This window comes from Trachemys scripta, chromosome 20 (genome assembly GCF_013100865.1).
Source record: "Trachemys scripta elegans isolate TJP31775 chromosome 20, CAS_Tse_1.0, whole genome shotgun sequence".
Classification (NCBI taxonomy): domain Eukaryota; kingdom Metazoa; phylum Chordata; order Testudines; family Emydidae; genus Trachemys; species Trachemys scripta.
In genome coordinates this window covers 7,334,227-7,349,105 of record NC_048317.1, presented here as the reverse complement: position 1 = coordinate 7,349,105, position 14,879 = coordinate 7,334,227, and the positions used below count along the sequence as shown (strand labels likewise).

Below are 14,879 nucleotides of genomic sequence, written 5' to 3'. Positions count from 1 at the left end.
CTCTCTCCAGGAAGCACGGAGTGAGCATGGCAGGCTGGTACAGCAGTGACAACTGTGAAATCCTCACTAGCCAGGGTGGGTTTCTTACACGTATACTCTCTGTTGTGCAACAAGAACCTTCAAGGATGAAGAACAATTCAGGGGACTTGGTTCATGCAGTGCAGAGAGAGGGTCGGGGCAGGGTGCAGTGGGATGCCGGGTAACCAGCACTGCGCCCCCCTGGCAGGATGCCCTGCGCTGCGCCCCCCCAGGGGCCTGCTCCTCTCCCAGATGGGGGAATAGAGCCCAGGAGTCCTGGCCACTTCCCAGGACAAGGTGCCCAGCGGCTAAGACTCCCCGCGGCAGGGGGCGCTGCGCTCGGCACCAGTAGGCAGGTCAAAGCCTGCACCGTCCCGCGCCCTTCTAACCCTGCCAGCAGCCTTTGTGGCGGATAAGCCCCACCCCCTTCCAATCCCCCCAATCATCCTCCACCCTGGCCCTTGTGCAGCAGCGATTGGCTACTCGGTGTGTCAGTCACACGTGGCGCGGGGCGGGGCGAGCCACAGCGGCCCAATGGGAGTGCTGGGTGGGCGGGCTCGCGGAGGGAGGCCGTGTGGGGCCGGGCGGACGGGGGAGCAGCGATGGCACCGAACGTGCAGAGCCGGGAAGGCGAAGGCCGGAGCCTCCGCAGGGGCCTCCGGGCCGTGCTGCTGGGGCCGCCCGGGGCGGGCAAAGGCACCCAGGTGAGGGGCCGGGCTCCCGGGGCCGGGCTGCAGGGCGCTGCGCGGGGCCAGGGGGGACACGTGGGCCGGGGGATCCCGACAGCACGGGCAGGGCCCTGCGTCGGGAGCGGCCAAGGTCACAGGTGGAGACCGGCAGAGAACCCAGGAGTCCTGGCCCCCGCCCCTCTTCCCGGCCCCCGGGGCCTGCTCCTCTCCCAGACCGGGGAATAGAACCCAGGAGTCCTGGCTCCCCAGCCCCTGGGGCCTGCTCCTCTCCCAGACCTGGGAATAGAACCCAGGAGTCCTGGCTCCTGCCCCCCTTCTCAGTCCCTGGGGCCTGCTCCTCTTCCAAAGTGGGGAATAAAACCTAGGAGTCCTGGCTCCCGTCCCCCTCTGCTCCTCTCCCAGATTGGGGACTAGAACCCAGGAGTCCTGGCTCCCCAGCCGTTTCTCTCCCCAGAGTACACTCTCCCCACATCTTAATCTCTGGTTGTAACTGATGTGTTCTAGCCAATCAATGGTCTCTAATAATGTGTAGCAGCCTTTAGCTGGCCTTTGTTTGCAAAGTATGTTACAAACGCTTATGAGCTTTGCTTATCCTCGTGCACCCCTGTAAATTAAGAAGCATTTTCTGCATCTTGTATAGGAGGAGACGGGGGTGCAGAGCGTGGAAATTAGTTCACCAGGGAGAGAGCTGAAAATAGAACCCAGGAGTTCTTGGCTCCAAAATCCCACTCTCGAAATATGCTTCCTCATTGCTCAGAGCCGTCAGCCCCCCGACATGACAGCTCCACGCAGCCAGCCAACTCTACGTCTCCTGGTGTCTTCCCTGCATCACTCCTCCATTTTCTTTATTCCCTGGCCTCTTCCAATAGATTCCCCTCCCCCATCTGTTCCCCTCTGCAGACCTTGCTTCTCTTGACAGTCCCAATTGGCTTCAGGCACTGAGACTCCAGATCTGTTGCTTGAGAATTGTGCAGGTTCCCACTGATATGGAACATTAAAAGCTTTGCATGGCTTGTAGCTCTGCTGTGGAAGGACCAAGTGTGACTGTTAGGGCAAAATTAACAGGGAAAAAGGACCAAGTAGTTGTCTCATTGTTGAGCTGACCTGCTGTGTTCTCACCACACTTCCTGCTGTATGTATAGAGGGAAGATGTGTCTCAATCAGCAATGTGGTAACTGCTTACTCCAAACAAGCCGCTCCATGTTGTTTTAAGAATCCTTAGAACTCCCCCTAGCTCTTTGGTTGCCTGAGAAATTATTTCACCCATGTGAATGAACAGAATTTCTCTGCCTCCTTGCATCAGCTGATTTCTAGTTAATCTGCCCCTTTGGCTACTGCCCTTCATGCTGCTTGGGGCATGCTCCCAGACCATGTTAAAGTAATTTGTCTGGTTCTCCTTGCAAAACCAGCTCCTTTGTACCAACGTTACCAAACCCTGTTTGAATTTTAACCCTTTACTTTTTAATATAGCTTCCATCACTGTGAGGTGAAATTACTTCCCGTGATAAAAACTTCACCTGTGGAGAATCAATGGGATCTGTTCATGGAAGTTACACCAAATTCACTTTTTATTCTGTTTTCTCCCATCATAGGCTCCTAAACTTGCTGAAACCTACTGCGTTTGCCACCTGGCAACAGGTGACATGCTGAGGGCCATGGTGGCTTCAGGATCGGAGCTGGGTAAAAGGTTGAAGGAGACCATGGATGCTGGGAAGCTGGTGGGTATAGTGAGATGTGTACGGCTAATGAAAGTTCCAATCGTCTGGATATATTGAGAGGACTGAAAAAAGCCTTTTAAAAAAAATACAAGTCTGCGGTGATCAAACAGCTGTCCTTCATATAGAAACCAATGACAAACCCAGACCAGAAAACTAAGAACAAGTTCCAAGGGAAATGTGTGATTTTCCCCTCCCCTTCCCCCAGTGCCGCAGGAAAGGCGTCTTGTAAAGATGCTTCTCCCTCTCCTGCATAGATCTGCATTTTCCTCCTTAAAATTCCTGTTTTCTTAGCTTTTAGCTTTCCCTTTTGCTTTATCTAGTTTCACAAGAGTAAATCCTGATTAATCAGCTTCTGGCTAATAAACACTCTGTTACCCCAAACTGCGGTTATGTCTCTGGGGTTGGAGGAACAGGTGTTAGCACTACGGCATTCCCAAGCCTCCTGTTCACATGGTGCTCCTAAGCCCCGCAGAGTGAAGATTCCAGTTATCCAAAGATTTCATACGTCTCCTGAGTCCTTCAGATAATTGCGGTTCACCTGTAATTTGTAAGGTGAAAGTAAGGCCTTAAGACCATTTACCCTCACGGTTACAGGGGGCATTAAACTCTTCCATGTGAAAATGGCTTGGTTTGGGGTCCCAGATGACTATATCTAGTACCTATGGATGAAATGTGCCACAGACTTCAAAGCATTTTGTCAAGGTGGGTAAAGCTCTTAATGGGGAAACTGAGGCAGGGAGTGACGTAACTTGCTCAAAATAACAATTGGAGCTGAGGTGTACTCGTAACTATATACCCAGGTTCAGACCCCCCCCCCCCCCTTCTTTCCTCTTCTGTCCCCATGTGTTACACTGAATTATGCTATTTGCCAATAGCAGGCTTTAGTACTCTTAAGAAAACTCCTCCAGAAGGCTTTGCGGTAGCACAGTCAGACTGCTTATCTTCAGCCTTCATGTGGAGCTTGCATTGCATCATTGAACCTGCAATATCACAACTGGCTATGAAAGATAGGAGCACTATCTAGAAAGACGGGCAGTTATCTTTAATGTGCGTGGTACTGGGAACACTGAACCGCATTGGCAATATATTGTATTAGCATATTCTGGCTTTAAGATAACTTAGTTTGATGGAAGTACAGCAATTCCCAAAGCCCGTTCTTGGAATGTGTTTACTTTTTAAAAATAATGTAGCTTTCTCTAAAATGAAGGGTTGCATCAGCCAGAGAATCATGGAAAGAACTTTAAATTCCAACCAAACCACCCGACCTCTATTGCATCATCCATTTTAGGGCTCTTTCCTCTAATGGCAGATCTATACACCAAAGGAAAACCTGCGGCTGGCCCGTGCCAGCTGTCTCGGGATCAGGCTTTGGGGCTGTTTCGTTGCTGTACAGACTTTGTGCTCACTGAAGTTCGAGCTCTGGGATCTTTCCACCTTGCAGGGTCCTAGAGCCCTGAGCTCAGAAGTCTATTCAGCACTGAAACAGCCTCGCAGCCCAAGCCCTGAAAGCTTGAGTCAGCTGGAACCGGCCAGCCATGGGTTTCTAGTTGATGTGTAGCCATACCCTAGCCTACCTGAAACCCTAGGACCAGATTCCGCTAGGCTGCAGTCGCATAAATCAGGAGTAACTTCACTCCTGACAATGGGGAGTTACTTTGGATTTAAACCAATAACATTTGGCCACTAGTCTGCATTGGTGTCTTCCACGGTCAACTTCATCCCAATTTTATGTTCAGGTTGGAGTATGGGGAAGCCAAGTAAAGCCCAGATGCTGCAAGCACCTATACGTGTTCTTACCTTTAAGCATGTGAGTTAAAGTTACCTGGGCTATTCATGTGCCTAAAGTTAAACTTGCATGTAACTTTGCAGGAATGGCGCCTGTCTATCTCTACAGGGGAAACAGTGAAATTGTGCATTTCTCACACCTTTTTAATAAACAAATTAAACAAAATAATCCTTAATCTGTGTTCTAGTGGTTGACTCCTGCCTGTAGGGTCTGTGGAATCTGTCCCACGATCAGCGAATGCACAAGTTAAGATGCTCGTAATGCTGTTCACTGGCCCACATTGTGTGACATGTAGTATTTGTGCTCAGTGAGCCTGTTAAATGTATGTCTTGCTATCTACATGTTACATACACACACCTAGCAAAAGAGAACCTTTGCTTCCCGACTAGGGTGGGTTTGAACGGGCAGCTTTTGCATTGTATGAATAATACTTTGCGTTCAATTATATTACACATACCCATGGTTAACCTTGCTCTTTTGCATTGGTTTTGTTGCACATAGGAGCAGGTGCAGACTAGGTACTTGTGATCCCTGGCTCTGATGTGTATAGTCAGTGGCTAGCAGGTGTGAAGACGATGTTCGGTGAAGTCAGTTGAATTGCAGGGGTGTAAATAAGGGCACCCTGTGGTCCATCATGCTTAAGATAGGACCGCGATGGCCTAATCTGGTCTATTTACTGTTTTTAACGAGCTGTCTGTGACTTTCTTCTAAGGTGAGTGATGAGATGGTGGTGGAACTGATTGAGAAAAACCTGCAGACTCCTCCCTGCAAAAATGGCTTCCTGCTGGATGGTTTCCCTCGCACAGTGAAGCAGGCGGAGATGGTACGTGACTTCATATCCTCTAACTCAGTAGCTCTTGTTACAGCTCCATTCCCACCCCCAGCCATGTCTCTAGAGGAGACTTGATTATGTCGGAACTCTCTCTGTTGCAGTGTATCTGTGTACTTAAGGGGAATGTTTTCTATTACAGCTGGATGAGCTCATGGAGAAGAGAAGAGAGAAGCTAGATTCCGTGATTGAATTCAGCATTGCTGACTCCTTACTCATCCGGAGGATCACTGGACGGTAATAATTTTCCTTCCTCCACAAATAGGGCAAGTCCATTTTTCTTATCGTTTTCCCAATGGTTTGGGAGAACGTAGTGAATTTTGGTTCCTGGGATAGTTTTACCACTGGGTGGAGCCAGCTGTGTCAAAGAACCTCAATCCTGGCCTGCTTCAGCCTTTGCTATTTCAGTCTTTTCTCCACACATATACTCGGTTCTGCTGTGTCACCTCAGTACTGACCTGTAGCCTGCCCTGCTATTCCCATCCTGGGCCTTCCTTGAACAAAGTCTGTCCGTCTGTGCCACAGATAGGGGTTGGAGATATGACTAAGCATCAAGGGAAAATGTGAAACGCTAATGGTTGATGCCTTATGCTGTATCTTCTCTGGTGTTATCACTGCTTCATTGTATTACCCTGCAAGATGAAGTGCAACCAAACATCCTTGTCCTGGATCAGCCATGACCATTTGGATCCAGCAGAAGTTCTCCATTACATCACTTAGCATTTTAAAATATGGATTTCCAGAAGATTCCTGTCTCACTCCTGGACAAAATACTCCTCCACCCCCCCAGCACAGCTTCTTTTCTTCAGCTCCCTGGAGAGCTGCTTGATTGAATTGACTCGAGCAAATGTATTGATAGAGTGAAAAACACCTGTGCTACTGCAGATGTTTCTCATGCTGACTGGTGTTTGGTTGTCGTCCTATCATGAGTACAGAGGTACTTTGCTGACGCTTGTTTTTGGTTTTAGGCTGATCCACCCAGCAAGTGGCCGCTCTTACCACGAGGAGTTCAATCCCCCTAAAGAACACATGAAGGACGATGTATGTGAGCTACTGATACATTTCTCCTGAGATCTTATTTCAGTTACCTTCAATTCAATGTCAGACCAGTAACCAAGCTTTTACTGCCCTGTCTTCACATCTTGTCACCTCCATTTGACTAGAGAGGAGTTTGATGGAGGGGAGGGATCTGCTGGGCTGTAACAAGCTGTAGATTTGGCCTCTTCACTGTCTTCTTCCTTTCTCAGGCCACCGGGGAGCCCTTGATCCGCCGTTCTGACGATAACGAAGTGGCTTTGAAAACTCGCCTGAAGTCCTACCACACCCAGACCACCCCGCTGGTAGACTACTACAGCAAACGAGGGATCCATACAGCCATAGATGCCTCCCAGTCCCCCGACGTGGTGTTTGCCAGCATCTTGGCAGCCTTCTCGAAAGCCACATGTAAAGACCTGGTTATGTTTGTTTAGGGCTCCGCTAGTGCAGCACACTCCCTTCTCCTGTGGGGTCAGGGAGAGGAACAGCCCATTAGAGAGCGGAAGGAGGGGGGATGACCGCCTGAGAGAGGGGGCTGTGCAAAGTGTCCATTAAACAAGCAGTTGCTGGTCTATTTTTCTGGCCTATGTGAACATGCTGGTATGTTTCTGTATACCTGTGTGAGAGGGAGAGAATATAGCCTGTAGGGGGCGCAGTGAGCTAATGTACCAGCCGTTTGCTGCTAATTACATGTTTACATACAGTGAGGTCAAAAGTGACAGTTTGGTTTCTTCTAAGGAGTCCTAGTTAATAGGAAAACAGCTGCACTTTCCGCTGTTTGATCTGTTTGGCTGGGACCCAGCATGGGAGTAGCAGGAGTACTGAAGGTCATGGCTGATCTGAGGGGAGGGAAAAGCTCGCAGTACACAGGTCAGTGGCATCTTCCATGCCTCACCGTACAGCTGCGGAAAATAAAACGCTCGGTCTGCTTGCAGGAAGTGAGCGTCTGTGTGGGAGGAGGAATGAATACAAAATGTGTGAGTGGAGTGTGTGCTGCTTAGTACCATTTCAGAACAGAAGCCTTTACCTTGTGGTACATGTCCTATTTATTTTATACTGTATGAGCAATACTGTAACCAGCCTAGTTTTCTTGGAGGGAAATCTAGATCCTAGTGGGTTTGACTCAAAAGGGGGAAGGTGAATGAAGGCCATAGGAGACTCCCCCTTGGAAAGGGGGTGGGAAGGGAAGCAAATTCCATGGATTCCGCTGTCTCCTCATCCCCTAATCACGGGAGACGATGTGGCGAGCCTTTCATGTAGTTTTCTCAAGGTTTCCAAACAAGTCATTCTTCAAGGAGTGTGCGATAAAAGCTTCGAGTGTCCTTGAGCCCTTCTGACCTGCCTTATGATATCATGGAAATGCACTTAGGCTTGCTTGAGAAACTCAAGTGCTCGTGCAGAAATCTGTGCTGCCTGATGTTGATTTTAACGTGACAGAGGTCATGCTGCCCTCACAGTAAAAACAAGGCTGGTATGAAAGGAACGAACTCTGTCCTGTGTGGAAATCTCAACAGTATGTGGAAGCTTCTGGTATAAATGCTTATTGGCCCAGATGAAGCTGAGTGTCCTTTAACCTTCAGTGTATTTTGCTGACTTGGTGTAATAGGCTGTGTAATCTCATTGTGTATAGGAGATGTGGAGTCTGTGTGCTGAGCTGCCGGAGGGACTGGCCCATTCAGTTTGTGGGTCAGCCAGGAGGCATTCTTCTCTCCTTTTGTTCATGATTTACTGTTAATCACACTCTGCGCCTGCACATCCTTTCCTGTGAAGTACAGTTGTCCCCTCCCCCTTTCAAAAATCTGTAAATAGCCCCAGAAACTGAAAGCGGTCTTGTCACTGCTGCTCTCTGAAAGCATGTGACTGTGTGGAAAGGGGCGTGGAGGGAAAACAGAAGTTTAGAGACTCTTGCTCTGTTTGGGTCTTCCCCAACTTCCACTGTCTTGCAGTGGTATTTCCTCTTGCTTCACCACAACAGAGACTGTGTGGTTGGGCTGCTAGTGGGGTGCTGGGTACAGATGCTCTGGTAAAAGCAGATAGGAACTTCCAGTTAGTTCAGGAATGTAAGAAGACTGGATATAGACAGCAATGGAAAGAAGTGTCTGTTGGAGCCATTACTGTGTAATTGTTTGCCTAGAATGACAGAAACTATCCCTTGAGTGTACTTGAATCTGTTGAGAAGGGGGGCCCATTTAGCAATAATCTAATGGAAGATTCCCACTAACTCACCTGGATTTGGGAAACAGCGCATCCCATCCCCAGGTGTGATCTGCATCTGTCCTACATGTCAGCCTCATTCTGCTGTTAACCATGACTGTTTGGTTTTTATTCCTTAAATCTGTTTGTTTTGTTTTTTCTTTTTGTTTCCCATTTATTTCAGCTCAGTGACTCCATAGGCCAGACAAGACACCACCAAAGGCTGCATGCTCCATCACCTCACTCCATCCCTTCCCCTTGGGAGAAAGGGAGGGTTGGGAGGGATGGGGGGTCATGGCTGATCAGAGGAAAGGTGGGGAAGAAGGAGAAGGCAGAGTGGTTTGTTTCTCGTCAGAATCATGTTCAAGAGGAGATTGATCTTCTTTAATAAAAAAAAAAGACAAGTATTTGGGGAGGAAGAACACATTGTATTGTATGAAAATGGATTTCTGTGCCAAAGATCAGACTGCTGAGTCTTTGCCCTGCGATGAGCGTTGGACTTGGTGCAATTTCTAGCTTCCCAATGGGACTCCCGGTACTGCCATTGTTTGGTAGCTCTACATGGTTTCTTTTTTCCCCTAAGGTCATTGTAGAATTTTTCTGCTTCCTAAACTTAATTCCCCTATTGTAGGACCAAAATGAATATGTGAAATGACTCCTTAGCTCTGTAATGGAGAAAATAGCTGACTAAATTGTACTTCCCTTGTTTCCTGGATATTTTGGCCTTCCTAAAACAAGGCAAAGGTGGTCAGAGGAGCGTTCTGCTCCTGTGTGATGCCAACAGGGACCTGAGCTCAAGCCCAAGCCTTCCATCTTTCTGATCTTGATAAAGCTGAACTTCCTAAAATGCTGAAGGAAATATGTAGGATTTTACCCCTCTCCCACTTGACTGGAAGCGACAGTGAATTGGATTTTTTTGCCTCTTTTTACAAACCAAATGCTGCCTTGTCTAGTCTCTGAATCAATAAAACATACTTTAAATTTTGTATCTGTAGCTGCGTTTGTCTCTTTTTGACCTGCACACAAAACAGGCTGGCAGAGGCGATATGTACTGTAGACTACATCTACCAGAAGTGAGAGCGTAGAGGATGACCAGAAAGTCCAGCCAGAGAACTCCACTCTGTGCAACTAACAAACATACCCTGTCATTTTCTTTCTTTCCTAAATACATTTCAAACACCCTATTACGGATGTGATTGTTCCAAGTGCTGTCCCTGTTCTCTCTTCTACTCTTGTGTATGAAGAAATTAAAGGTAAATTCCTTTGAGCTTTGACCCTGTCTTGGCTGGAGCTCATCTTCTGTGTGTTTTCAGAGCTGACATCTGAAAGTTTTAATAGCTCTCTATTTCCATCTGTGATGTGTGCCTTTAATGTGGTCCTATATTCTTTCCCCACTCCCACCAAGACTACATGTCTAGTTTTACTGCATTCGAGTGTAGCAGTTTCTTCTGCACTGTAGCCCGTGACCATCACCTTCGTACTTACTACCCTGCACGCTCCCCTTCCAGCAATGTGGCTCTTCTGCAACATAGAACCCAACCTGTTCAGGGCTGAGACCTTGTGGATTATTCGCTGATGTGATACCTGAAAGAACATTTTTCTTGATGTGCAGGAAAACTGTGTGGTCTCCCCTTGTTGCTATTTGTAGTACACAAGCACCCCAATCCATTTTGGGGGTCCTCTGTGAGGCACTGTATAAAGAGACAGTATGCTGTAGTGCACCCATAGTCTTACTTTTGGGAATAATAGGATTGGTGAGCAGGATGTGTCAGTGTTTTTTTCACCGCCACTTTGTGCTTCTCTAATGTTTCTCTTAGGGATTTGATGCGTGTTTTATTCACCTTTTGAAGGCCATCTCACAAGTCTGAGTTTTGTGGCATCATTCCTGTACTCCCTTTGATAATTAGGTTCTTCCTAGTCCTTCCTTATTACCTCTTTCCTTACCCTTCACCTGCCTTTGCTAAAGTCACTGTTTGCTTTGACAAGGTTTTTAGAATTTAGTGACCAAAATCATTGGACAACCCCCCCCCCTTTTTTGCCTCCCAATAGCTGGCCAGGTTTCCCTTGAGAATGGCTGTCGCGGGATGCAGACTGGAGAGTAGAAGGGTTCTCAGCTGAACCTCTATTGGGTACAACTGGATCCATTCTGTAATCCTCTTCCCAGCCCATTGACCTTGAGTGCTCTCTGGGCAGGAGATGCTTTGCAGGCCTAGTAACTTGTTCCTGTTAAATGCCTTCACTCCTGCAAGCTGCTTATGCTGTGATCTTTTGAAAGTTGTGTTTGTATTTCATGCAGATAATTTATTCAGCAGCAGGGGAAGAGAATATGCCCTATGTATAGCACTAGGACCAGCGCGGTGTAGGACACTGCATTTTCCCTTTCATTCAGTGTGGGGTGAGTTGTTCTCCAATGCAGCAGTCTCTCTCTTGCTAAGGAAAAGCAGTTGCAGAAAACATCACGCTGCTTTTCCTTCTGAAGGGTGCTGCGGGCTTCAATGGTGGCATACCTCGCCCCCTCCCACCTCATAGCATCTGTGAAAGAGAATGCAGCAACCCTCTTCCCCTGCACGGTGGTCCAGGCTGCTGAGAACGCAGTGTCCTCTGGCTTGTGGCATCTAGGCTTGGGGCTGGGGAATGCCGCATCCGCTGCATTCCCTGCAAAAGAGCATCTGGCTTGGAATGCAAAATGAATCCCTGCTCTGCACCAAGCACATGGAGTGAGGAACAAAGCATCTAGGTACCACAGTGCATGCTGGGGGGCTGGCTATGCATAGAGACCACCTGGCCCCTCTGCACACTGCAGAGCATCTGGGTGGGAGACCCATACTGGCGAATTGTGCCTATGACGGAGGGAGATCAGAGTCCCTACAGTTCCCACCCTGCCCCTCCCCAAAATCCCCCCCCGCCCCACTGCTTGTGTTGCAATGGAATTTAAAGCCATCCCCTTATTTTACTTCTAACAGCGCTGCCTTTCTGCCCTGCACACCCCCAGCCCTGCTCCTTTTGGTTGCTGCCAGGCGTTGCTTAATAAGGGCTGTGGGCAATACCAAGTGAGTTGGTGGGAGGGAGAGGGGAGAGGTCCAGGGGATGGAGTTCCCCTTCCGTTGCTATGGCAACTGTTTCCAAGTGGAAACCCCAAACACTGCAGGAACAGCAGCGTGAGGGGGAGGCTGCCATTGGCTGGGCGGGCAGGGCTGCTGGGTGACATCATGGAAAGTGGGGACAGAACAAGGGAAGCTGCTGAGCGGAGCGGAGCCTAGAACAGGAGGGGGAATCCACAGTAGGTAAGAAAGAGATCCCCCCCCCACTCCAAAGCTCATGGGACTCTCCCATCCCCCTTTAAGGGTTCAGGGAGGGCTGTCCCAATGGGAAGATATCAAGGGTCCAGTGATGCCCTCTCCCTATCCGGGTTTTTATAAGGTTGCCCGTCACCCTGGTATCTGAATCCTCTCTCCATCCCCCTGCCGAGGGTTCCCCACCTGTTCTTGGCACCTGTACCGATTTCACCTGGCTCTGGGGCTGCCAGCCACAGTACTAGGCACTGTATCCTAGGGCGTGCAATCCTGGTAGCTGCTGTGACATGTGGGTTACTCTAAAGCTCTGCATTGCTGTTATTGGGAGCAGCCCCTGAGCTCTGCGCTAGATCAGAGCCTGAACCACTGGGTAAGGGGTGGGGTGTGTGATAGCACCAGTGTGGTGTGGTGGGGCGGGCGAGGGGTTGTCTGAGCACCACTTGGTTGTGAGAGTGCATGCCACTGAACGGAAAGCAGAGAAAGGGGTGGACCAGGAGGGGCTTAGGGTACCCTGAGTTTCATGGTGGTGCTGTAGAACAGGAGCTTTTGAGCTTAGCTGATGTACCTAGCGGTGGGAAGCAGAGCTCTCTTGTGGGGTTAGAATGGGTGCCGTTGAACAAGTGAATCTGAGATTTGAAATGACCCAATCTCCAGGACACACCCCCAGTTAAATAAGAGGGTGCTGAACAATGCAGGTGCAGTGGGGCCCAATTCAAAAATGCATATAGGAGAGCCTAGATTATTGGTCGCCGAAGTCTATGGTGCTATTATGCCTGAGGCCAGGAAGCACTGGTGGGGAACCACTGCTTGAGAGAGGGTGGCCTGTCATCCTGCTATTTCTGGGAGTTTTCTAGTTTTGTCTGGATGCTAATCCTGCAGGCCAGGAAGGCAGGATAGTGACAGGTCTCAAAACCATATTTGACGTCCCGTTGCTTTGCCACAGAACAATTGCATCTGTTCACCTAGTATAAAAAATGAAGGGTGAAATTCACCCTCTAAGCCCCATTGGACTTAAGTGGTACTAAGGCCTAATGCTGGCCTGCTGCAGAGGGGTGAATTTCATCGGTGTTGATACCTATGGGCTAGGTTTACCTTTTCACCCTAACCCTTGAAAAAAAACCTGTTGGTTTTACAGTTACATTTCCACGGCACGGTATAGTGTCGTTTTTGTACATTCAAGTAGGCTAGACATAGAAGCCACGGGGATGTCATCAGCAGAGGAAGCGAGTTATGTGGTGATAAAATGTAGCTAGCTCAGGCTGTTTCTGCCAGACCTTCACTATATCAACACCTACAGCATGTATGTGATTGGGAAAAGGGTAGCTGGGGAGGAACAGTGACTGCAGCAGGCTGTCAGCCAAGTGGAGGTGGTGATTAAATCTCCCCCGTAACTTCGAAAATAAAAACTAGGGGTTGGAAACGCTGGAAAACATAAACCTCAGTGGGAAAGTAGATACACCACTTAAAACACTGGAACGGAGGCGTGCCAGTAAAATTATGGGCATCAGCTTATGCTTGTCTCATTAAAGCTGTTTAAAAATCTTTCCCACGTAGGTGGGAGCACAATACTCCATTGAAAGGCTGCAGAACTGAATGCAACAAAGGTGCCAGAAGCGGTTGTATAACAGGTACCATGGAGTGACAAACCTTAGAAACACCTGAGAGAGAGAGAGTGAGTGGGTGGATTCTTAACGAGGAGGATAATGATGCTTTTTGCTAGGCTGTAAAGTTACCCCTAGCTCTGTAAACCTTTTCCACAAGGGACACTGGTTCTATGCAGAGCTATCAGGGGATGGCTCAGGGTTAGCGACTCTGCAGATTATTTTGAGGTAATTACATAAACAGCTAACGTTGCTGCCCATGACTTCATCGGATAGTGTTGGGTCCAAGCCCCCAGCTTTAAAGGCCTTGCTGGGATTTTAGGAGCCGGCTTATTGCATCACCCAGGTGGCTTGGCTTGTCAGCTGGGTTTTATTTTTCTGATGTGGGAGGAAGGCACTCTGTCTGTACTGGCTTTTGAAACTGTGCTTAAGTCCAGGTGAGGCATGGGGGATAGGTAGCCAAATGGGGATCTACCATTGTGCAGTGCAGACAGGCCCAAACCATACCAGAAATACCATGCTTGTCTAAGTAAAAACCTAGCCTCTCAGGTGGTTTTTGAATCTGTTTGCCTGCAGTTTGGGCCCCCTATGTGCTAGCTGGCTAAATGGTAATTACAGACACTTGGCTAGGACGATTTCTGAATCATGCGTCAACTTGATTTCCAAAGTCAGTGGAGATGGAGCCTTAAACAGGCAGAAAGGAGGCTAACGCCCCCTTATCTCTGACTCTGAATTGTTCAGAGCCTTTCCTATGATTTCTCTACACTAGAAAACGGATGGTAACGTGATTATACTACAGTTTGGTTCTTTGTGACCAAGTCAGGTTCTAACACATTTGGGGTGCTGTCATGTGGTAACATGTTCCTCAGCTGCGTTACATTTCCTAGCATAGGTGGACCCCAATGAAGGTAACCCCAAACTGTCTTCTGTGGCACAAATGGTGAGGCCTGGGATTTGTGGTGGATCTTTGCCCTGCAAGATAGAAGATAGGGAAGCAAGAAGCCCTGGCTGGCTGAGACATAGAGAACTGATGCTTTGGCAAAGTAACACAATCTAATCATAGGGTGTGATCATGCACAGAGCTACCCCTCTACAGCCTGTTCCACAACTCTGTCTGCAGAGCAGAGGGCTGCACGCCCGCCACGCCGCTGGGGAAAGCGAGAGCAAAGGGAACTCCTTCTCTGTTAACAGGGTGACTCATTATCCTTCAGAGAGTGGCTGCCTACTGCAGCTAGCTCAGCTGTTTGTCCCCATAAGAGCTTAATAATGTGTGCCAGGGTTGAGCCCCGGCATCTCTAGCCTGGGCAGTTCATAGCCCCAGTACCTCCGGGCTTGCTGCCTCAGTTATGAAAGTAAAAAAAATTGCTTGAGTCCCGGCACCTCTTTCATTACAAATTAAGCATTGCTGGTCAGGCCCTCTTAATCCTTCCCACTCCGCAGACTCTGACATGTCATGGTTGCCATGATTTTTATTCATTAATTTCTTCCTTTTCCTTTCTGTCAGTTCATTTGACAATGACACAAGCAGGCGCTATTACAGGCGTGTGTCACGCTTATTTGTTTTCCCTCTTTACCTAGCAACTAACGTCAGGCAAGAGCCGTGCCAGAGGGAGGCGGATGAAAGGAAAGCCGGCAAAGAAGGAGTCAGCTCTGGCTCCCAGGGCTGCTAGAATGAGCACGCAATCCCTTACAACACACAACCTGGGGGGTTCCTTCT

At 48.7% G+C, this 14,879-nt stretch overlaps 1 protein-coding gene across 3 annotated transcripts; it reads left to right on the top strand.

Moving 5' to 3' along the window:
- Positions 1 to 579: 579 nt before the first annotated feature.
- On the top strand, positions 580 to 9,254 carry AK2 (adenylate kinase 2). 3 transcript variants are annotated; one of them, XM_034754098.1, is made up of 7 exons: positions 580 to 722; positions 2,300 to 2,425; positions 4,924 to 5,034; positions 5,183 to 5,277; positions 6,009 to 6,081; positions 6,288 to 6,483; positions 8,458 to 9,254. In XM_034754098.1, the coding sequence occupies exons 1-7, from the start codon at positions 621 to 623 to the stop codon at positions 8,466 to 8,468; spliced, it is 714 nt and encodes a 237-aa protein (XP_034609989.1). In that variant the 5' UTR covers positions 580 to 620; the 3' UTR covers positions 8,469 to 9,254. The 3 variants fall into 3 exon arrangements, with proteins under 3 accessions (XP_034609989.1, XP_034609990.1, XP_034609988.1); XM_034754099.1 differs by having other exon boundaries at positions 8,453 to 9,254; XM_034754097.1 differs by having other exon boundaries at positions 6,288 to 9,254.
- The last annotated feature ends 5,625 nt before the right edge of the window (positions 9,255 to 14,879 follow it).

Excerpts from the sequence above, each read along its gene's own strand:
- AK2 (XM_034754097.1), top strand. The coding sequence starts at position 621 with ATGGCACCGAACGTGCAGAGCCGGGAAGGCGAAGGCCGGAGCCTCCGC. Across the intron at positions 5,278-6,008 it reads ATCCGGAGGATCACTGGACG|GCTGATCCACCCAGCAAGTG; the intron begins GTAATAATTTTC and ends TTTTGGTTTTAG. Across the intron at positions 6,082-6,287 it reads AAGAACACATGAAGGACGAT|GCCACCGGGGAGCCCTTGAT; the intron begins GTATGTGAGCTA and ends TTCCTTTCTCAG.